The following is a 24,241-nucleotide window of genomic DNA, read 5'->3' as shown; positions in this document are numbered from 1 at the left end:
CTTCTCTAACGCAGATTGCAAGCGAAAGAAGAACCTCAAGAACTCAAGACCCCCAAGAACCCAAGAACCCAAGACCCACAAGAACCCAAGTTCTTCCTGAACTTAAGAACCAAAGATCACACTGCATGGTTATCACTCGAAGCGGAATGGATACTTCGCATGGCGGTGATGGGCATGAAAGTAGTGAAGAAGAATTTCCTCACCATGGAGGTTTTCCTGACCCTCCCCCTTCGCCATCTACGCCAGGGATTGCACCAAATCCTATGGAGGCTTTGGTGAAATCGATGATGGACATGATGGCACAACAACAAGAAGCGAATCTTGTTGCACTGGCACAACAAGAAGCGACTCGCATTACTTTGGAATGCGAGCGCGATGCACGAAAAGAAAGAAAAGCACAAAGAAAGGAGGACGTCGAAGAAAGACGAGCGGCCTTTGAGGCCGATCGTGAGGCTCAAAGAGACATACGCACGCAAGAATTGGTTCGACAGGTTCTTGCCTCGAAGTCCGAACTAGCCAAAGATGTTGGTAGTTCCTCAAGTGGCGCAAGCCAAGATGCCGACTCCAACAACCAAGTCACAGAGAAGTTGACTTTCGGTAAGTATGATGGTAAGATGGATGCTATGGTTATTCATTCTTGGTTGCATCAATTTAATGCTTATTTTCCGACAACTAAGAAGACAGGAAATAGCAAGGTGTTGACGGCAGCTATGTACTTTGCCGGTGATGCCATCAATTGGCACCACGCATGGCAAGAGGCACAGCTAGCCGCGCACCTAGAGGAAGCCGACGGAGACGTGTCCCTTTTCTTCAATTGGGCCGACTTCCAAGACAAGCTCAAGGCGCGGTTTATGCCTCCTCAGTACCTAGCACGATTGAAAGAAGATTGGCGCAATCTCAAGCAAGATGGTATGCCAGTCATATCTTTTTCTAACCGTGTTTTGCAGCTCGGCACTAAATTACGCAAATCGGATGATAAGCACAAAGAGGCTTTCCTTTTTGGGCTAGATGAATATATCAAGTTTGATGTAGAAGTCTTCTATCCAATCGATCTCAACAAGGCGGTAACGATTGCTCTCGCACAGGAGATGAAGCACAACAAGGGAAAGCCTAAGGAAAACAAGACATCCACAAGTACCTCTCAGACTTCTCAAAACCCTCAGAATGGTAAGAACGGTAAGAATGGTAAGAACGGTAACTCTTCTAACCAATCTTCCAATAGTCTCTCAGAAAAGAACTCTCAAAATGAACCTAAGGTAAGGCTAACACAATTGCTAAACCTAAGCTCACTCCAGATGAAAAAGTAGCACAAGGAATTTTGGGAGGATACATCACATCGGAAGAGCAAAGCACTTATTCTAAGGAAGGTCGTTGTTTTCATTGTCACATTAAGGGTCACATAAATTGAACATGTCCTAAGCTTGACTCTAATGAATCTAAAGAATCCACAGAACCCACTTCCTCTGTCAATGCAATCAATGACAACACGAGTGTGTCCCAAGTTTCTCCTGACCCTCCCATTGATGAGTCTCTCATTAAATGTTATTGTCATATGACGGGGCAACGTTTTGTCATATTGCTTGACCTAGGCAGTATGCATGATGTGATCAGTCCCTCTCTTGTTGAGAGAGCCCGCCTAGAGGTTAGTCAGTAATCTCCTCTCGAGGTCTCTGGCTTTGCTCCCGGTATGGACTCTCTCATCACGAAAGAGTGCCTTGATGTGTTGTTTACAGTTCAAGAAGCTGCTTTCCGTAGAAATTTTTTTGTCTCTCCTCTCTCAGGATGTAATATGATTTTGGGCATTCGATGGTTTCGTGAGCATAACCCTCTCATTGATTGGGCGGAAAATACGTTCACTTTCAATGCCAAAAGTGACTCTTCCATTGTCATTCGTGGAGAGCAAGTTGTTCATTCTCCATCTCTCATTGCTAATGTGCAGGCGAAGATTGAACGGGTTCAGGAGAAGGAGACTCTCTCAGTCTCTTCTTCTCCAAAGCATGACACACAGGATTTGCATGATGATAAGCATGCTGATTTGAATGATAATGATGAGCATGATGATTTGGATGACAATGACAAGCATGATGATCAAGATGTGATTTGTCACAAGCATGATGATTTGCATGATCAAGATGTGATTTCTCACAAGCATGATGATTTGTATGATCAAGACGTGATTGTTCACAAGGACGATGGTTTAGTTGATGCTTTTTCTAGCAAAGCTAACTTCATTGCAGATTCGATTAAACACGACGAACCGATCTTGGCTCTCTAGCCTAGGTTCAAAGAAACCTTATAGGAAGTACTATGTGTTCGAATGATTTGTCAGCACACATTGTTCGAGTGTTTCATTCGTGATCGTTTCCTGTATTTTAGTCAAAGTTTTTATGTAATCCCTTTTCCTAGGCATGACATATTGTACGTTGAGCACGTTTGTTTCACTCATGAATGAGCACAAATGTATGTGAATTGTTCATGAAAAGCTGAAAAGTATGTATGTAAGGAAGTCACATTCCATGTCTCTTCCTTGGCATGACACATACGTAGAACGAGCACAAGAAAGTATGAGCACCAAGCATGGGTATTTTCATTGTGAATTGCCAGAGTTGATTGATTTGGATCAGAAAGACAAGATTCGATCTCATTGTTTGCATGTGTGTGGTGAACGGTTTGGCACTCCGTCTATTTGTTCATCTACATTGCATGCATAGTTTTGAGGAAGACAAGATTTTTTCCAGTCACTTTACATGGAATGGGTATGTTTATGTTTTTGTGTTGAAAGTGGTTTCAGGAATTTTCAGCCATGGAGATTCTTGAAGAAGAAAGAAGCATGACTCTAGACGAAGTTGAAGCATCGAAGGAGCCACAGAAGACTTTGTGTTGCTTTCGGCGCGGCCCAAAGAAGCAAACGTTGCAGACCTTTATGAAGTTCAAGTATCGCAAGACCCATACATCAGAGTGGGCCGGCGAAGAGTCCCTTCCAGGATTCCGGATGCTATTGGCGATCTTCCTTGACGCCATACAGTTCGGTATCAGTACCTCACTCTGAAAAGGAGGAGATGTCACGTGACACATCCAACCCTATGTATCCGTGGACAAGCTACAGCATGACAAGAGTTCAGTCAGTCTAGCTTAGGAAGTGTTCTGGCACTTTTGTGAGTCTGTTCGTAGAGCGTGCATGCCCAAGCACTTAGAGTAGATGCATATCCTCTGGTTGCACACAGAATGATCATCAACATTACTATCAGAATCCAACAGAATTTATCAGGAGCATTTTCCAGTGCATTAAACCTATTTTCCCTATTTTTGACATTTTTCACTTATTATTGTGACTTTTGTTGGGAACTGAGTAGGGCAATTTGGGTAAGATAATATATAAGCAAACCTAGGCTAGCACTATTGGGCAGAAGAGCAAGGAGAACACAGGCCAAGGCCAGTAGGTTGCCCCCCTTGGTGACGATTTCCCCCAGCAATGCTTTTCCACACGATAGAATGCCAGAGAGAGAGAGAGAGAGAGAGAGAGAGAGAGAGAGAGAGAAATGAAATGAAATGTTATGTTAACATCTTCAAAAGGCCAAAATGACCTATGAGACTAATCTGTTACAAAATGGTGAATTTAATACCATGTCTGGGTACAAAAGAACTAGAACAAAGATACTACTACTAGAGACCGTCCTCATCTGCACTCTGGATGTAGAGAGAGAGAGAGAGAGAGAGAGAGAGAGAGAGAGAGAGAGAGAGAGAGAGAGAGAGAGATTTGATTTGATTTGATTTGGTATTAACGTCTGTGGGGGGCCAGAAATGACCCGTGGGACCTCAAAGTGATACATAGTCTCCCCTCACGAGGGTGTATGGTGTGGTGTGTGTTATTCTCTTTTTGTGTTCCTATGAGTTTCTTTTGATGCTCAAGTATGCGGGTGAGGTATGTTCTGAGAGTTGTAGGGGAGGGGTCTGTCTTGGATAACAGGTCCGCAAAGGTAGAACAACCGCTTAGAAGTGGTTGAAAATTAGCCCAGATGTGAGCGTATTCTGGGCATTCCAATGTCACATGTGCTTCATCTTCGGGAGCTTGCATTGTACATGATGTGCATATCCGTTTAGAAGCTTCAATTTTCAGCCAGCCCTCTGTTTCTATTTTGAGCATATGTGACCTTGTGCGCATCAAAGAGATGGCTCTTTGTGCCATGTGGGGCATGGGTGTTTGTATGTGGGCCTGGGCTTCCATTGGTTTTGTGCTATAGCCTTCCCAATACTTTGTGTTGACATGCTTGCAATAGTATTCAAATTTCGAGCGGTGTTGCGTTGTCTTCCACTTGGTGTGGAGGCTATTTAGTAATGCAATGTCAGAATTCAGCATGTGTTCTCCCTCCTTGCCCTCCTCAATAAGCATGTCCACATATGCCTCTACATTCCATTTAGCGAACCATTTCTTAATGTCCTGTATGAGGCTCGATGACAAAAATTTGCTTTTTTTTTGTCTTTTGTGGCACACATCCCGTTTCCCATGCAATGCGGGGGATTCGAGTAGTAGGCATCGCTTTGACCTTCATGATATACGTGTACATTTTTTGCAATGCTTTCATTTCTAGTGGTCTCTTGCCTGTCTCCAAGAGTAGCACGGAGTATGGTGTCGTCTTTTTGACCCCCATGTGTTGACATAGAAACTTTTTCTGAATTTTTTCAATTTCATTCCATGTGTGGGCTGAAATGCTTGCTCCCCAGATTTCCACTCCGTAGAGGATGGCTTGCACCACGCATGTCTCAAAAATGGTCGCTTTTATCTCCCATCTTTTTATGCTCCTTTGTGTGCACATGTTTTCAAATTGATAGTACTTGGCATGGCCGATGTCAATTCTATTATGTGCGCATTGTCCCCAAACATAGTTGCACGGGATGTCAATCCCCAAGTACTTGAAACTGTCGACTTTCTCAATTTGTTTCCCTTGATACATGAGTGGGGCGTGTATATCCATCTTACGAGTCTTTACAATCATGAACTTTGTTTTGTCTACATTGATTGATAGACCCAAAGCATGTAACACATCGACCAATTTCTGTAGAGATGTTATGTCATGGGCGAAAAGAGCCACATCGTCTGCATAGATGAGCATGAGAAGTGTAAGCATCCCGATGGCTGGTTCATCCCCTTCTAGTTGAGGGAGGAAGCTTTCTATTTGATCAATGCACAATCCAAAAAGAGTAGGGGAGAGAGGGCATCCTTGTTTGACCCCCATGTTGCTCGAAAAAGCTTTGGACAGCCCTTCGTGCGTTTTTAGTTGACATATGACTCTGTCATAGAGACGTGCTACCTGTTGGAATTAGGGTTGCAGAGAAACTCACACAGCTTGGAGAAGATGAAGGAAGCTCAAGGCACACAATAGAGAGTGTGTTACTTAGTGTTCTATAGAAAGATAGATAGCCCTAGAGTGATGGGCGTATATACAATGCACGGGGGAAAAAACCTCCTAAAGAAGGAAAAAATGCCCCGGCGGTCCTAATGTGTTCACGCACATCACTACCACATGTATATGGTAACATATCCCCACTGGAGTGATGCGGTGAACGAGAGCTGGCACATGAGTAAAGGGAAGTGCCATGCCCTAAGGACATGATCAGTCCACAAAGGGGAGTAAGCCCAAAGCTTTGCGGAAAGCTTCAAGCTTCTCACGAGACAATGCCTTTGTGAAAAGATCTGCAAGGTTGTCCTGTGTTGGCACATAAGCCAAGCTGATCTCTCCTGCAGAGATCCTCTCCTTGACATAGTGGTAATGCACCTCAATGTGCTTTGTGCAAGCATGAAAAAATGGGTTCCTCGCAACTGCCAATGCGCTCTGACTGTCAGTGTAGATAGTGTTGGCAGTATCCTGTCCAACACCCAAATCAGCCATAAGGCGTATGAGCCATACACACTCAACCGTAGCTGTGAAGACTGCCCTGTACTCAGCCTCACAACTTGAAGTGGCCACTGTAGGTTGCTTCTTGCTCAACCATGATATACGTGAACTGCCAAGCATGAAACAAAAACCACTTGTGGACACTCGCGTGTCAAAACAACCAGCCCAATCTGAGTCCGAAAAAGCATGTAAGTCTGGCGGCAATGATCCCCCCTTGGGATAAAGCAAGCCAAGATGTAAAGTGCCACTAAGGTAGCGGAAAATCCTCTTGACAGCCTGCCAATTCTTAGACCCTGGGCTATGCATAAATCTGTTGACCTGTGAGACTGCAAACTGAATATCCGGCCTCGTGTTGCATACATAAATGAGGCAGCCAACAACAGTTTGGTAAAGAGTGACATCAGCAGGATCGCCAGCATCATGTAGACTCAACTTCAAACCTGTTTCCATGGGAGTGGCAATAGGTTTGCAATCCTCAAGTTCAAACTTACATAGCAACGTCTCTATGTAACTTTTCTGACACAAGGCAATACCACCATCACACAGTTTAATAAACTGTATACCCAAGTAATGATGCAACAGCCCCAAATCTTTCATCTTGAAAGTAGCATTCAAATCAGCCTTAAATTCAGCAATATGTCTCTCATTTGGTCCAGTGATCAACAAATCATCAACATAAAGAACCACAATGAGAAATACATCATCCTCATGCTTTGCATACAATGTGCTTTCTGTTGGACTGTTACGAAAGCCTCGTTCAACCAAATGAGTGTCCGCTTTCTCATACCAAGCACGAGGAGATTGCTTCAACCAATACAAAGCCTTCTTACATCTGCACACTTTGTCCTCTTGTCCTTTTATGACAAAACCGCGAGGCTGCGTTACATAAACTTCTTCAAATATGTCACCATTCAAGAAAGCAGTAACAATGTCTGATTGATGTACATCCCAACCAAAATGAGCTGCCAATGCACGTAGAAAACGCACAGTAGTCATACGACAAGTGGGAGCAAAAGTCTCTTCATAATCTACGTCTTTTTGCTGTGCATAACCCTTTGCAACAAGTCGAGCCTTATGGTGATCGATCTCACCATCCGGCTTGGGTTTCAACTTGTAAACCCACTTCGTACCAATGGCCTTTTTGCCAGGAGGCAAATCACATAAAGTCCATGTGTCATTTTCTATAAGTGCATCATATTCTGATTGCATGGTAGCCATCCAATTTTCTGAATTCTGTGCTTCATCAAAAGACAGAGGCTCCTCAACATCATGTAAACTAGACACAGCCAAAGCATAACAATCTGATGCATAAGATGCATGGCGAGAGCCTGAACGAGTACGACTAGACAAAGGTGTATCCAATTTACTGTCACGCAAAGTGTGCACCTGCCATTTTGGCATACCTCTAGCCTGCTCATTTTCAGCCCTTTCCTCATCAAGTACATCATGTATATCTGCATCAGTAATAGGCTAATCTAAAACATCAGTAATAGGCTAATCTAAAACATTTTCAGAAACCCCCATAGGCTGTACATTTGCCTCATTGGAACTTACATTCGTATTTCCACCACTGAAAAGAGGCAACAAAGTGTCATAAATGTTCTGTGAGCTTACATTATTGTCTCTAGTACATGACAGCAAGGGCTGAACAGAATCTTCCACAAACACTACACCCGAGAAACCAGAATACATTTTGTTTGCGGATGATACAACCTGTAACCTTTGCTTTCAGCACTATAACCAACAAAAATACATTTGAGAGCCTTATCATCCAATTTTCTGCGCTGCACTTGTGGCACCAAAGCATATGCCAAACAGCCAAAAACACGCATGTGCTCAATAGAAGGCTTTCTATCATGCCATGCTTCATATGGAGTAATTGACCAAAGCTTTTGTAGGACACCTGTTAAGTACATAAGTGGCACACATGATGGCCTCAAGCCAAAAAGAATGCGGCAAAGCTTGACTCTTGACCATACATCATGTCATTTCCGTCAGTGACCTGTTTTTCCTCTCAGCAACACCATTTTGCTGAGGTGTATAAGGCACTGTACATTGGTGTTTTATCCCACGACTAGCCAGAAATGCATTAAATTCATGAGACATATACTCCCCCCCTCGATCGGAACAGAGGGTGCCCATAGTACATTTCGAGACATTTTCAGCCATAGCCAGAAATTGTTTGAAGCACATGAAAACTTCGGACTTCGCTTTAAGCGGAAATACCCATGCATGCCTGGAGTAATCATCAATGAAAGTCACGAAGTAAAGGTAATTGCCCAAGGACGGAGTTTGCATGGGCCCACAAACATCACTTTGCACAAGCTGCAACCTGCATGTGGCCCAAACGGAACCATCCTTTGGAAATTTAGAACGCTGCATCTTACCCAAAATACAGCCTTCACAAACATGTTTGACAGGTGCTTCAAGAGGCGGCAAAGAAGCAACCATATCAGATTTTTGCAAACGCAACAAACTGACAAAATTCAGATGACCAAAACGTGCATGCCAAAGTTTTGCATCTGAAATAGCCCTTGAATCTGCAACAGCATTTGCAAAATTTTGTCCACACTTGTCATACAAAGTGAGCTTATACAACCCACGGCACAAAAGCCCAAATGCAACAATTTCATCACCAAAACTGAGATCATGAACTGTACATCTGTCATCGACAAATTTGACTACAAGTCCAAGTCTAGCAAGTGCGGATACAGACAAGAGATTCTTCTTGATCCCAGGTACATAAAGTGCATCAACAAGTGTGAAGGAACTGCCATTAGCAGCAGTGAGCACAATCTTTCCAACTCCCTGAACTGGATAAGAGGCGTTGTTGGCACAAGTGACTGAATTCCCATGAGGGACTGACTCGAGAGAGGTAAACAATTCACGATGTGAGGTAATGTGCTTTGTAGCACCACTGTCGAAATACCACTCATGTGAATCCGCAGCAACTGACAAGCATGCATCATGGACAGCAGGATTGTAAGTGCACTCTGCGCTAAAAGCCCATTCTGCATCAACATCAGCAACACAGTCTCCTTTCACAGAAGACTCAACAATGGTTGCATTTGTAGTGGAACCAGCATTTGCAGTGGAACCACCCTCTTTCTTCTTAGTCTCTTTGGCCTTCAACTTAGGACATGACTTGATCAAGTGATCATTGGCTTTACAATAATGGCAATGCATCTTCTTTTTGCCCTTATCACCAGAATTGCCAGACGAAGTGCTGCTAGCAAAAGCATTAGGAACAGAATTTTTGCCACTCGCAGCAGAACCATAAGAAGTGGTTGCATTACTGTTACCACCCTTTCTTTGAGAAGCAATAAAAGCCTGTTCAACTGCACGTTGCCTAGTCCTGTTTTTTCTAGAAAGTGACTCTTGCAACAGCAATGTGCATAATGCATCAAACTTGACAACTTCAGGATTTCCTTGGGTTATCAATCTCCAAGTACTAGCAAAAGTCTGGTAGGAATCTGGTAAGGCATCAAGAACAGTCTGCACAAGGGAACTGTCTGAAATAACTTCACCTGCGGAAATAAGTTGCTCATTGATATCCTTGACACTAGCAAGGAAAGTGTCCATATCATCTTCCTCATGCATAATCTTCGACTCCAGCTCTTTACGCAGCAAAGCAATTTTAGCCTCATTGCGGCTTGCATAAAGACCTGCTAGAATATCCCAAGCCTGTTTTGCAGATTTTGTTGAACGGATGTGAGGAACAATGGTGCGCTTCACAGACAACGCAATCAATGCATGAGCCTGCGTATCCTTAACATCCCAACGAGCTTGTCTGCCGTAGGCAAAACAACTCTAACAGTTGTAATCCTTGCAGCAAGACCTGCAACATCCTCAACATCGCCTACATCTTCAGAACCAGCACGTACATCAATGCCTTGCACAATGTTCCAGACACCCTTTGACACAAGAACATGTTGCATCATATAAGCCCACATAGGGTAGTTGTCCCCATCCAACCTGTCCTCAACAGCAAACATCTTGAACACATTTGTTGTCAGCCATGGTAAATGTTGCACTTGATGTGAAAATTGCCCGAAAATAGGAGAAACGGAGCGGGAACAACCTGTGCTATATAGCACAAACCGTAGAAGACTATAAGGCACCTATTATGCAGAAAACGGCATTGACAGAAATTCTGCACAAAATGACGAAATAGCCTGTGCAGTACTGTCTGTAGTGGAAACGGAGGCCGAAATGAGCCTTGCATGTTTTTGGCAAACGCTTGCGAAAGCTCACTGAAATCGGAGAAAGTGAGCAGGCGTGTGCTGGAGCAGTTGGTGACTAAGCTCGGGAGGACGTGACTTGCTCTGATACCAATTGTTGGAATTAGGGTTGCAGAGAAACACACACAGCTTGGAGAAGATGAAGGAAGCTCAAGGCACACAATAGAGAGTGTGTTACTTAGTGTGCTATAAAAAGATAGATAGCCCTAGAGTGATGGGCGTATATACAATGCACGGGGGAAAAAACCTCCTAAAGAGAGAAAAAATGCCCCGTCGGTCCTAATGTGTTCACACACATCACTACCACATGTATATGGTAACACTACCGCACTCCTGAGATGCATCGATACTTTTATGCATTCCATCCTTTTCCATGTACCCATTCTCGGGACCATGTCAAAGGCTTTGGTGAAATCTACAAAGCAACAGTATAATGTTTTTCCCTTTAGCCGACTCTCTTCCATTAATACCTTGAGTGAAACAAGGTGATCAATGGTGCTATGTTTTGGTTGGAAACCTGCTTGTTCTTTTGCTCGTTTTCCATTTGTCTCCGCCCATGTGCTTATGCTTTGTTCTAAGATGCTTCCCAAAAGCTTTGCCATGCAAGATCCTACCATAATGGTACGGTAGTTGGTAGGCTGATTTACATCCCCTTTTTTGTAAAGTGCTTTGATCTAGTTCTTTTGCCAATCCTCGGGTAGCCCTTGATCAATGGCTTGGTTTAGTATTCTATGTATCCACTCTCTGGCTCTCATACCTGACCATTTAAGCATTTCTGTGTTCAAGTGTAGTATGTCCGGAGCTTTCCCATTTGCAAGTTTCTGTATGCCTCTTTTAACCGTTTCGAAATCAAAGTGGTCTTGGGCATGGAGATCGGTTTGCATGTGTCGCATTTCTTCCGCATTATTATGCACATATAGTTGTTCCACAGACATGTACATGTCATCTGAGCTTATATCCCCCATAATGTCATGTCTTCGTCCTTTTATTTTCAGCCATTCCTTTTTGGGATTTTTCTTGAAGTTGGCTATGGCTTGTGTCTCCGTGCGTAGCTCATAGTTTCTTCTTTTCCGCCTCTTGAGATTTGTGTAGTTTTTAGATAGAGTTTCCCATTCCGTGTTCGTCGTTGACAGTGCCCGCAATTGTTTTTTTACATATGCACTCTTCATCAAACCATGGGTTATGCGGTAGCCCTTTAACATGATTTCCTCGCCGATGCTTATTTCCCATTGTTTGTTCCACGGCGTCATATAGAGCTTGTTTGAAAATTGGCCATGTTTGTTCAATGTGTGATGGCATGGGTACATGAGCAAGTGCATTGTCTAGATGTTCTGCATACATTCTTTTCTTGTCCACTTGCATTTTGTATGTCCATGATCGGGCATGGGGCTGTTTTTGTGCTTTTTGAGTGGAAACTTGTAGCCATACATGGATTGGGGTGTGGTCCGAATTGGGTGACCTCTTCCCAATTGTAAAATTACTTACAATATGGGATGCCTCATATGCAATCAATACATAATCAATAACACTCATGCCTTTGTTGGCCGTGTAGCATGTGCATTCTCCCGATTTTTCAAACTTACTTGTTCCATTGACGGCGATTAGTTGTAAGGATGTCATCATACTGAGCAATGCAATACCTTGCGGGTTTGTAATGAGATCTTTCGAACATCTCTCCCATGTGGGATCTAGTATCTCATTATGTTCAAGCATTGGAGGTGTCATGAGATCCACCAGTTGCATTTGTGCATGTGCTATGCGAGCATTCATGTCCCCAATAAGCATAATCATCCCTTCTTGTGCATAGGCATGGATATTGGCATACAGATCCTCGAAAGGGTAATTCTTCTCTACATTGAAGGCACCATAGAATGGTGACTCTCTATGGGGGATGCAACGCCCGGCAATGAACATAGGTTTAGGTTTTGTGTCAAACTTGATCCATATGTACCGGTTATGAGCATCTATCTTGCAAATTGTGATAATTTTTGTGAGTTCCTCTCGGTATATCACCGCGACGACTCCTTGTCCCCTCATTTTTGTACATGGCATCCGTAGGGAGTGTGTGACATATCCTTCAATGTGTGGTATTCTACATGCATCGTGTTCCCATGTTTCCAATAAAAAGAGAATGTTGGACTTCCGTTAATCCTTCTCCTTTCTGCCACGGGAAGCCTCTGCAATCCCAACTTGTCACTTGTAGTTCCGTGAACCCATGGGTCTCGCATTGTCATTTTGTTTCCTCTTTTTCTTCCCCTTTCGTGTTCGCTTGGGCTGTTTTTTTGTTCATGCGAGCTTCGTATGCTTCACGTCTGGTCTTTTTTTTGGTTCGGCGTTCTATCTTCACTGATGTATAGTGAGCTATCCTTTAAGTAGATGCGGGCGTTTTCGAGGATAATAGCCCTCTTGCGGGCATCCAGAAGTGTGCATACGATTGCCCGATTTGCTTCGGGTTTCTTCTTGCCTACTCGATGTGCACCATATACCACCACATCATGCATTCCGAAGTTAGCGGAGATCATTTCCGTGATGTCGGTGTTCAAGGTAATGACCTTCTCGTTGTCGGATTCGGGGATGCCCCGTATCACGATGTTCATTTTTCTTTTCTCTTGTTCGGTGTATTCTTTGTCATCCTCATTAGCATACATGTCTCTGTTCATTGAGGAAGTCTGAGGCATTGGTGTGTTTGTCAATACATCTTTCCAAGAGCCCACATTTTCAGATACATTCATTTGCGCAATCTTTTCATCATGTGTGGCTAGCGTGTCTTGCATTGTAGCTGTGTGCTTAGCAAGAGCACCCTGGAGCTCCTGCATCTTCTCCTCTTGGTGACGGACTCGTAGGTCTTGCATTTGGAGCTTGTGTTCCAATTCTTGGTTTTTTAGAGCTAGGTCTTTGATTTCATCGCTCTGCTTCATGATGGTGGTATGCATCGAGGAGATGAGTCCCCATATGTCTCGTAATGAGCATGGTGGCGTATTCCCTTCCATGATGTCCGGTTTCGGGGGGGTTGTTTGCTGTATTGGTTTGGGTCCCATGGTGCGTGTAGGTGAGGACCTGACAGAGAGGCCGCTTCTGGAAATTCAGAGGTTCACAGTGTCATTCATGTGGCCATGGTGTGCTGGTAGCCAATGTAGAGAGAGAGAGAGAGAGAGAGAGAGAGAGAGAGAGAGAGAGAGGGTGGGCAGCCCCAACAGGTGGCGCGATAGCCCACAGCCCATGTGGGTTGTAGCGTGAGTAGGACTAGCTGTTGCAACCAGAGGTTGGGTTTGCTCACATTCGCGACAAGGGGCAAGTGGCATACAGCGGCAGCGCAGAGAGAGAGAGAGAGAGAGAGAGAGAGAGAGAGAGAGAGAGAGAGAGAGAGAGAGAGAGAGAGAGAGAGAGAGAGTTAAGGGTTTAGGCCCCTCGGCCGGTTCCATAAGTTGTTGGGATCCTAACCCATTTTAATAATGGGCCACTCGGCTAGAACCTGTAAGTTGGTAAATCCTTCTTCTTCTTCTTCTGGTTCTCTCGGGTTTAGGCCTCTCGGTCAGAATCTACAAGTTGTCTAGGGTAGGCTCATGGAATCCTTACCCTCTGGGTCTTCAGTGGCTTGACACGTCAGGAGTTTGTGACATTCCCCCTTCTTGAAAGAAGATTAATTGTGTCACGTGCACATTTAACGATATGTGTACGTGGACAAGCTACTTCATGACATGGGTTCAGTTCAGTTAGATTAGGCAGTGATCTAGCACTTTTGTGAGTCTGTTCGCAGACCGTGCATGTCCAGGCACTTAGAGTAGATGCATATCCTCTGGTTGCATACAACATGATCATCAGATTACAATCAGAACCCATCAGGAGCATTTTTACAGCGCATAGACCTATTTTCCCTATTTTATCCATTTTTCACTTATTATTTTTAAGTGACTTTTATTGGGAAATGGGTAGGGAAATTTAGAACCTCAAGTATATAAGAAACCCTAGCGCTAGCATTTCTGGCAGAAGAGGCAGCAGAAACCGAGTGTCCAACAAGCACCTTCTCAGCAAGACTCCCCAACAGGACTCCCCTAGCGTTTTCATCAAGAACCAAGCCTAGCGTTTTTGCATGGCAGAACCAGCCTTGGCGTTTTGCATTGCAGATCAGCCCCGGCATTAGCAGAAGCAGCAGATCCATAGCGTTTTTGTCGCAGAGCCCAAATCAGCCCTAGCGTTTTTGCATCAGCCTGGCATTTCAGCGTTTTGCAGATCCACCACGACAGAACCACCAAAAGCACCAGCGTTCAGTTTTCAGCACATAGACATCGTAGTAAAAGTCCCGAACCTCGCAGACCTCACCTTCCCACAGCAGATCCTCGCCGCACGGTCAGATTCAGCGTAGTTTGCAGATTTAGTCCGGAAAACGCAGATTTCAGCATCTGCGTTTTCAGCGCGTCATCGTCGCCATCGACATCGTCACCGACATAGAGTCTTCAGCAGATAAAGATTTTTAGATTTCAGCCATTAGCGTTTTCAAATTTCAGTCCGTCTCATCGTCGTCCTCATCGTAGTCGACATCGTCGGCAAGTCCATTGCATTGTAGAGATTTGTGCAATCAATAGTAGACCGCTCTCGCCATAGAGAGTGGGGCCTTCGGAGGAGGGTTTGACAACATTCTGGTGTCGTATTCTTCTCTCTCTCTCTCTCTCTCTTAGTCTCAGCACCTTCATTCACAGTGTCATTCACTTTGTTTGTGATCATTTGCACTCTCTCACTAAAGGAACGGAAGACTCTCCCTTCCGTAAGTAAAAGGAACCTTGAGCACAGTTCGAAGCACTCATCTTGAGCAAGTTCAACATTCACTTCCGCTGCACCTTACAAATTGTTTGTGATCAGATGTGCAAAACAACTCAAGTTAGATCAAAATATCCGAGGGTTAGGCCTCTCGGTTGCTCATGGAGTCCTAACCCTCTGGGTCTTCAACGGCTTGACCCGTGAGGAGTTGTGTGACATCTCCCCTTCTTGAAAGAAGAGTAATTGTTTGCGATTATCTATGCCAAACAACTCAAGTTAGATCAAAATATCTGAGGGTCAATCTCGAGGGTCATTTAGTTTTCTCATTCCATATCGTAGCTCTTAATATTGTGGCGTAGCAAAATTAGCCATCATACCCAGACCACGTTGATCTTTAGAGGAGTATCTTGATGCACTAAAGTTACATATCCAGGCAATCTCACCCAATTAGGAATATTCAGTGGTTGTCACATCACGATGCAACACAAATTCTTATATATGCATGTTACCAAACACAACAGACACGCCGATGAGCACTTTATACAGATAGTCTTAGGCATGAAGCTACTCAATAGCTACCTCCTCACGCCTCGCGAAAATAACCTAAAAGGTTTGGGCCATGAGCTTAGAGGACTGATACCACCAAACGCTGCTCAGACCATAGCCTGCACCGCTTGGAGGCTCCATATACAACTAAATACTCCCCAAGCCACCGGTCTGTGTTGTTCAGAGGTTCCACATCAAACATGAACACTCCTCTCAAGAAAGCCCGAGCCGAAGATATTTAGAAGACAACATAAAAAACCTAGCATTTTCAAATCGGCACCAAAACAAGTTTAAAACAGTTCATTTCTATCTCAAACAATTTTTTCAAACAGTATTGTCAAACAAACATAAAAACGTATCTTAATACAATTCAATCTTAAAATCATTCTAGGTTTGTTTCTATCAATCGAACTTTAAGAACGATTGGCTTGTCGTTTTGTTGCAGAGTGATAGTGCGGTTCTGAATGTGGATGGTCGCGTCGTTCTTGTCGCGCCAAGGCATGCCCAAAAGAGTATCACAATTGCCCAACTTCATGATCTGAAAATCGGTTTTGCCATGGTACCCTTGGATGGTGACCGGGAGAGCAACAATGAGAAATACAACTGTTTGAGTTTGCCAGGTGGCTAGCTCGGCTTCAAGCTGCCACAAACGTTGACGTATCAACCACTAAAGACCAAGGGGGTTAGGACTCCTTGAATTTAACCCTAGCCAACATGAGATCTTAGTTGAGGGGCCTAAGCCCTTATAGAAGAAGAAGAAGCAAAAGAAGAAAAGACCACCTTACTGAAGATGGTCGAGGGGCCTAAAAGACAAAAGGGGTTAGGATTAAAAAATTTAACCCAACCAACTTACAGATCATTGGCCGAGGGGCCCAAACCCTAAAATAAAGCAAGGTGCTTGCTTTTGGACCATATGCTTTTACAACTAATGCTTTTCATGTGAGATGCTTTTGGATAGGCCAAGGGCCTCTAAAATTTAAATATGTTATGTGGGCTCTCTTCTCTTTGGCATTCTTCCACGTGGAGAAGTAGAACAAAGTTCCCAAAGCTTGTACTTTGTGGAAGCAACAGAAAGAATTATCAAAAGGGGCGCTAGGGTTTGGGGTTAGTGGGAGTGGAACTCCGCCACTCTGTGTCTGTCACAGAGATTCTCTCTCTCTCTCTCTCTCTCTCTCTCTCTCTCTCTCTCTCTCTCTCTCTCTCTCTCTCTCTCTCTCTCTCTCTCTCTCTCTCTCTCTCTCAGTTCAGTTGTTTTGAAGTGCTGAAAGTCTGTTTTAGTCTGTTCTTTTCAATTGGCACGTGGTGCCGTCCCGTTACAAGTTCTCCAGTGAGTTGATCATATTCAAAATCCATCTATTGAAGGAATTCGGGATGGATGAAATTTTGGGTGGCTCGTGAGTCAAAGAAGATAAGTGCCTTGAAGCCATTTACCTTTCTATAAGCCTTGCATAGTTTGTTGGAACCTTCCAGAGCAATGCCATAAATGTCGGGGACAAGTCCTACCGTAGTTTTGGCTCTCTTTGCAAGTGGTTGTTCGGGAGGCATATCCCCTCTAGTAGGACAATTGGTGTGTTGCGTCTGGAAGCATTCAAAGCATCCGCCTTCTTGGAGTAGGGCGTCTTGTTGACGTTGAGTCAAATGAGGTCTGCCACTTGACTGGAGTTGTCACAAGAATCTCGAGAAGTAGTTTGTTGGGGTCGAGGATTCCGAGTGTTGGTGAGTTGCGTTTCCGTAACAAATTCCAATCTTTCTTTCGTACGTTTGTAACCAACTGTAGCATGGTCCATGAGCTCTTGCATAGTAGATACTTGTTTAGAGAGACAATATCCCTGTAATGGTGATGGCAGTCCAATTGTATAGGGCTCGCATTGGTCCTCCAAGGGAATCCGTTTGAAGAAAGACATCAGAAGGTAAACATCAAGAAACCTTTGGTTGTAGTCTTCCAAGGTTTCCGCGGTAAGCTGCCCCATTCTGACAGAATCTGTACTCAAACAATGAGGTCATGTAGCTTCGAGCAAAAATAGTCTTGAAAGCCTATCAAGTCCTTGGAGCATGCGGCTGGGTAGCAATTAAACTCCACCAGTGCATAGCATTATCCTTGAGAAATCCTGCGGCTCAAGAGATCTCTGATTCTTCTGTAAGGCATAGATGTTGTCAAACTGCTGCAGAAACTGTAAGGCTTTCTTCCTATCTTTCACTCAAGAAAAAGTGAAAAATTTTACTATAGTTCTCCAATCCTTGAAATCTTTTGGTTGATTTGGTGCAACCAAGGATGTAGATAATAATAAGGGAACCATACAGATTCCAACCGTTGTATCCGAGTGGAGGTGGTGGCGCAACGGTGACAGAGGTGGTGGTTGCATTGCGTACACGTCAAGAGATTGAACCATATTCCTAAAAACTCCCCTAATCGGAATGGAAGACTGAGTAGGGAGCCGATTTGAAGCCCTTGTGCTTTCTGGTGCTGGAGGAGGAACAACCTGAGGCAAAGAGGCGGCAACATGTAATTCAAGTACTGTTGAAAGCTCTGCAGAACTGGGAGATTCTGCTGAGGATGCTTTGAGAGAATGTCGCCGAAGCTCGTTGAGAAGAAATTGCGAATACTCCGAGGAGTCCAAAAACGCCATCTTGCTCTGTCTATTCTTGGGAGGACCGGTATGCTTTTAGAAAAGTATACGACTAAAGCTCTGATACCGGGACGGGCAACACGTGCCAACTGAAAAGAACAGATGGAGACAGACGTTTAGCACTTCAAACAATTGAACAAGAAGATAGAGAGAATCCACACGAGACGTGGAGTGACGGAGCTCCACTCCCAGACTACAATGGCCCCAAACGATGGTGCCCTTTTTGGTATTTCTTTATATTTCTTCAACGAGGTACAACTTTGTGGCTTTGCTCTGCTTCTCCACATAGTAGAATGCCAGAGCGAGACAGCCCACAACGTGTATTTAAAGGCCCTTGGCCATCCAAAAGCAGGAAAAGCATGAAGTCTAAAAAGCATGAAAAGCATGAAGTCTAAAAAGCATCTGGTCCAAATGTACTCGCCCTGGGGGCTGTCCCTACAGCGCTGCCACGCCATCAGCTGTCAACGCGAAACGCGGGGTGTCTGTACAGCCTGCCACGCCATTAGTTTTTATGCAAACTATTGAAAGTGTGTGTGTGTGTGTGTCTGCTTTATTTTTAAGGGTTTAGGCCCCTCAGCCAGTTCCATTGGTCCTAACCCATTTTAATAATGGGCCACTCGGCTAGAACTTGTAAGTTGGTAAATCCTTCTTCTTGTTCTACTTCTGCTAGGGTTTAGGCACCTCAGCCGGAATCTGCAAGTTGGCTGGGGTTAGGCTCATGCAGTCCCAACCCTCTGGGTCTCCTATGGCTTGACACGCCAACAGTTTGTTACAATCCCTCTATAAGACGGTGGCCGGAATCTGCAAGTTGGCTGGGGTTAGGCTCATGGAGTCCTAACCCTTTGGGTCTTCTGTGGCTTGACATGTCAACAATTTGTTACGGTCCCTCCTATTTAGGACGGTGCTTGAGGTTTGCACATTGGTGGCAGTGGCTGAGGCTTGCGTCGTCTCAGTCTGTGAGACAGGGCTGCCCCCTTGTTTGTTTGTTTCTTTTTTGTCGTTGAGGCACTCAGAAGCTGCCTCATGGCACAGGGAGTTAACTTTAGGAGGAAGCTGCTTCGTTGGAGTTCCAACACGTCTGCTTGGGAGGATTGTGCTGTCTAACCAGGTGCATGCTCTTGGTGATGATTTGGTATGTTACATGTTGATTTTTTTCAAGCTCCTAAATAAGGGCATATTCAATGGTGATCACGAGCTTTTTATGGTTTGATCGAGATGGACAGACTGGTCACTGCATAAGCCAATGTTTCTTGGGAGTCATTGCATTACCCCATCTTGTAGGGCAGATTGGGGCTCATTGACCCTGCTTTTCGGAGCCAGGCATGGCTAGGGGAACTCTTTGTTCGTGGACGGTCGTGGACTCCTATTGGGCTGTGAGCCCGGGAAGTAGCCTCTTGTGGCTAGGATTTAGGTTCGAGTACCCCTAGAGGGGGACGATAGGAGGTACAATGGGTATTCGCGGATGGGAGGCTTGGAGTGGCTTCGCGGCGGAGTAGGAACGGGGCTTTGAGGGGTGGCCCTAGGAGAGGGAATAACTTCATATTGGCTTACACAGAATTCCTTGTAGGGCTGACAGAAGATCATGATGGTGGATTTTGCTTTATTACACTTGTTTTGATTGCAAATTTGCATGACATGTTTATTAGAAAGGACATAGTGCACTCTTTTGTCTCGAGAAGTATGTGAACATAATCTTAACATGTTTCACAGTTTTTACAGTACTTCATATTGTTATAGAAGATGTGGTAATGTTTGTGGTTCTTGGAGGCTCTTTTGTTTGAGGAAAGGATTAACTTATCATTTCGTGCCAGGGAATTATTCTTGCAGCTTTGTCAGCTACACTTGATTCTTTGAGGCCACCCGCATGTGAAGTTGCAAATATCAATTGCCAGAATGCAAGTAAAACACAAATTGGGCTATTTTATGGTGCATTGTACATCATAGCCCTAGGTTATGGCTGTTACCAGCCCAATGTTTTGAGTTTTGGGGCAGATCAATTTGATGAAGAACATCCCAAAGAGAGGGTGAAAAAACTGGAGTTTTTCAACTGGTTTTATGTTGCGCTGACTCTGGGTACTTTTTTTGCCAGCACATTGCTAGCATACATAGAGAATGAGGGAAGGTGGGCATTGGGTTTTTGGCTTGCTACTGGTGCAGGTGCTCTGGCCCTGTCCATGTTTCTAGCTCCCACTGGGAGATACAGATTTCATAGAACAGGAGGAAATCCTTTGTGCAGAGTTGCTCAAGTCCTTGCTGCAGCTTTCAGGAAGAGGCATGTTAAAACTCCCGTACAGAGTGAGCAACTTTATGAGGTCACCAATGCAGAATCTGCCATCGCTGGTAGTCGAAAAATCTTTCACAGCAAGACATTGAGGTAGTCCTGATGATCTCTGTGCTGGCAAGTTTTCTCTTTATGTGACTTCCAATCTTTTTTAGGTATCTTAGAGCCAGTAGCCAAGGCTGAAATGCTGTTTTAGGACCAGTGATGGTTTTTAAGGGAAGTTTGTGTGGTTCTAACCAATTATGAACAAGTTTGGCTCTCATTAGAGCCAAGTGGTTGATTTTACCTGCTATCTTATGTAGTGTGGAGCCGCATCTTCAGGCCATAGAAGATTCTGGTGGAATTATTCAAACATAGTCTATCTTACATAAATTAGGGCCTGATATCTGAAGAACGAAACTTGTGTGATAAGGCGGTGTGCCCCATCCCTCACCTATAGGGGCCTTGTAGCTTTCAAACTTGAAACATGGTTGTCAGGGCATCACAAAAATTGGTCTTACCATGTGCATATGAAATGGTCATGCTCAAACCCTAAACACGTGAATAGAGCTACTTTGATGAGCAATTTCATTCACAAAGACTTGTTTAACCCAAACCTGCATGAGCATAGTTTGTGGAACGGCTTCACCCTTTGCCATCTTCATAGTTTCAATCGCATGCTTGTGCCTGTCTTGCTTGACGAGTCTTCTTGAGGAGTGCTTGGGAGATCTTTAGACAACGTGGTGCTGAAGACATGCTCTTCTTGAGCAGAGGCTTGAGGAGGAGCAAGGGATCTCTTCTAGAGTAGAGCCTCAAGAGGGAGAGTGATGGAAGAACCTCTGCAGTGCTCTGATACAACTCTTGACATGAACGGAGCAGGGGTGGACTGAGGAGTGAGAGAAACATCGGCAGAAGTTCTCAATTCAACTCACACATAGCAGAAGTTCAACAGCATTGTTTCTAGCCAGAACGAGTTCATCACCATTAGTATTAATTTAGAATTATGTAGGTTCTAGAGAAAACTGAAATCTGGTACCTTTTTAACACTAGTACTAAAAAAAATAGCCACTCTTATGGCTTTAAGAGGCTTTTGTAAAAAAAAAAATTCAACAACTATTTAGATGTCTATCCAAAAAACTCTCTTAGGGAAATACGTCTTAACGCATAGGAGGAGTTGATAAAAAATACCGAGAAATAAATCAAGGGTTGAAGTCGTCTTTGCATGGCCATCTCTAAGGACCAATTGGGTAATATTTGTATAATTTTACTAAATTGACTCAATGGTAGACTATTTATTTATTTTAACAGACTCAAACTTCTTTGAAAACTTCCTCAATAGGTATGTTATGAGCCTATCGCACTTATATGTTGCTTACATAAAGACTGGCAACATTTACTACTCGCCCAAGTAAAAGTGGTAAATACAATTTTACGCAAAAAGGCTCTTTTTTAGAAAGTAATTTTTTTATTTTTAGCATTTTTAACTCAAATATGACTCTCAGAGTCTTAGACACATCCTAATAAGATACTCAAGAAGCTTCATGAAGTTTTTATGTCATTTAAAAGTCATGCTTAAAATTCTAGAATCTAGGCATGAGCCACTTTGGTGGCCCATTACAAGACTAGTGTTTAAGGCTCTCTCTATGCTCAGGAGCCTCACTGATAATGGGTTTTCTGAGTGTCCAGGTTTTTTGACAAAGCCGCAACAGTCATAGAATCTGATCTTGACAAGGGAACTCAGCAAATAAAAGAAAATCCATGGCGCCTTTGTACAGTGACGCAGGTCGAAGAGTTGAAATGGCTATGCCGCATGCTTCCTGTTTGGGCATGCACAATTCTTTACACCACAGCATACACACAAGTGTACTCACTTTTTGTCATCCAAGGTGCAGCAATGGACACACAGTTAGGAAGATTTAATGTTCCACCTGCAAGCTTATATGCAGTGGATTGTGTAACAGTGGTTGTGTGTGTGGTAGCATATAATTATTGGCTTCTGCCTCAGGCAAGAAAGTGGACAGGTCAGGACGAAGGTTTCACTGGTCTTCAGAGAATAGGTATTGGAATGCCAGTAATTGCATTAGCAATGGTAGAGGCTGGTCTTGTAGAGATGGTGCGGCGGCGCAAGGTCCGGTTGTTGGGGAACTTAAGTATTTTGTGGCAGATACCTTTGTATGTAACAACAGGTATTTCAGAGACTTTCACTTACATAGGGTTGATGCATTTTTTCTATGACCAAGCGCCAGATGCCATGCGGAGTCTCGGCTCTGCTTTACCTCAAGCATCAGTTGCACTGGGGAACTATGTGAGCTCTCTGTTGATAACCATTGTAAGCAAGCTCTCAGGAAACCCTGGCTGGGTACCTGATTCGATTGATGATGGCCACCTCGATTATTTCTTCTCTCTCCTTAGTGCCCTCAGTCTTGGAAATTTTGCCCTGTTTTTCCTGTCATCCATGTATTACCAATATACCTTGAGGAAAGACCTATCACCATCTGCCCAAGCTCTCCCTTTCTTATTTGCAGATGATGCTGACAATGAGGTACACATTCACACGCATTGATATGGAATGTTAGGATATACCTACATAGGCAATTCATATGTTTTTAACCCCACATAGTCGATAAAATCTGAATTTCTCTTTCAACCAAGATTGCTTTTAGCACCTTGATTCAGTTTGGCATGCTGTTGGCACACATGCTTTTTATGTAAATGTTGGCGCGTTAATATAAGTTGCATAATGATAGGCTCGTGCATTTGCACATGGACTCACATTCATATGAATATAGTTTAGGTAGGTATGCAGATCACTCTTACTATGTATATTTTGAGAAATCTCAACTGAAACAAAATGCACAAGCTGCCCACTAAAAGATCTAGGTAAAATGGTATATCATTAAGCTAAGACTTGTTTTTCATGCAAAGATATTAACATAGCTACAATCATGCGGACACATGTATTTATGGAATTAAGAGCTCATGTATCACAATTAACAGATTTAGGAGCTATCAGGTATACCATTGTAGCCATCATCTAGCTACAGCAATACGTTAGAATGTCTGACAGATTTGCATATAGCCGTGGTTGATGAATGAGGAACAATTTATAGCGAACTATGTGGAAAACCACCTTTTGGGTAAATGTTTTTTAGATTACATCATTGGATTTGAAGAAATTGTGTGGAACTTTAATGTACACAGGAGCCACGCATCCACCCATGACAAGGAGATTTTTGATGGTCACAAGGTGGTGAATAAAGAGTCAGCTTTGAGGATATGGCTACTTTTCCCATTCCATGATACATCAATGGTTCTAATGAAAACAAGGAATAGTGGAGTGTAGGTACTACAACAACCTCAAGGCAGTACCCATTGTTCTTATGCTGGCATTGAACATTAGAAGACATTTGGTAATTGTTTCAATTATATGCAGATTGGTTTTCCTTAGAGGCCTATCAAATAGATGCTTCATAATAACATAAAGTATGTGTATACCCTTAAAGCTCATCAGATGACATATATGCCATGATCAAGTCACGTATGGAACGCAGCTCACCTTTTTTGAGTACTAGCAATCTTATTTATCGGTTTTCCATGATGCATACCATTTACAATGTGTATATGTGTACATAATCAAGAGAAGTATATTTCTATATTGAAAGATGTTGCCAGTATCTACACAAATCTTTGACACATTTCAACTTATGAAAGACATTGCACAGACAATTCTAATTTTAAAAAATTTACAAGCAACAATGCTTAAATTACCACAAAGAAATAGCATACAAGAGCACTATTTCTACAAGAACTGAGATGTGAGAACTAGTCTAAGGATACCATCCACCTTTTGTTTTTGTTTTTCATACTCACAATTGTGATTAGCGACATCATATTAACTCAAAAGAGTTGTTCTCCACT

The 24,241-nt window shown here is 43.5% G+C and overlaps 1 protein-coding gene across 2 annotated transcripts in view; it reads left to right on the top strand.

The window, feature by feature from the left end:
* LOC147454538 (protein NRT1/ PTR FAMILY 8.3-like) overlaps positions 1-23,916 on the top strand; it is a 30,930-nt gene extending 7,014 nt beyond the window's left edge. The window contains exons 3-5 of one of the 2 annotated variants that reach the window (XM_086516457.1): positions 19,875-20,437; positions 22,010-22,865; positions 23,525-23,916. In XM_086516457.1, coding sequence (XP_086372583.1) covers positions 19,875-20,437; positions 22,010-22,865; positions 23,525-23,545 — 1,440 coding nt within the window. In that variant the 3' untranslated portion in view covers positions 23,546-23,916. Of the gene's footprint in view, positions 1-19,874; positions 20,438-22,009; positions 23,068-23,524 lie in introns of those variants that run through there. The other variant, XM_086516458.1, reaches the window with a different exon arrangement.
* Positions 23,917-24,241: the final 325 nt, after the last annotated feature.

Source organism: Adiantum capillus-veneris, chromosome 7 (assembly GCF_014529385.1).
Source record: "Adiantum capillus-veneris isolate H3 chromosome 7, ASM1452938v2, whole genome shotgun sequence".
Classification (NCBI taxonomy): domain Eukaryota; kingdom Viridiplantae; phylum Streptophyta; class Polypodiopsida; order Polypodiales; family Pteridaceae; genus Adiantum; species Adiantum capillus-veneris.
The sequence above is the reverse complement of the archived record's forward strand: the minus strand, read 5'-3'. Positions and strand labels throughout refer to the sequence as shown.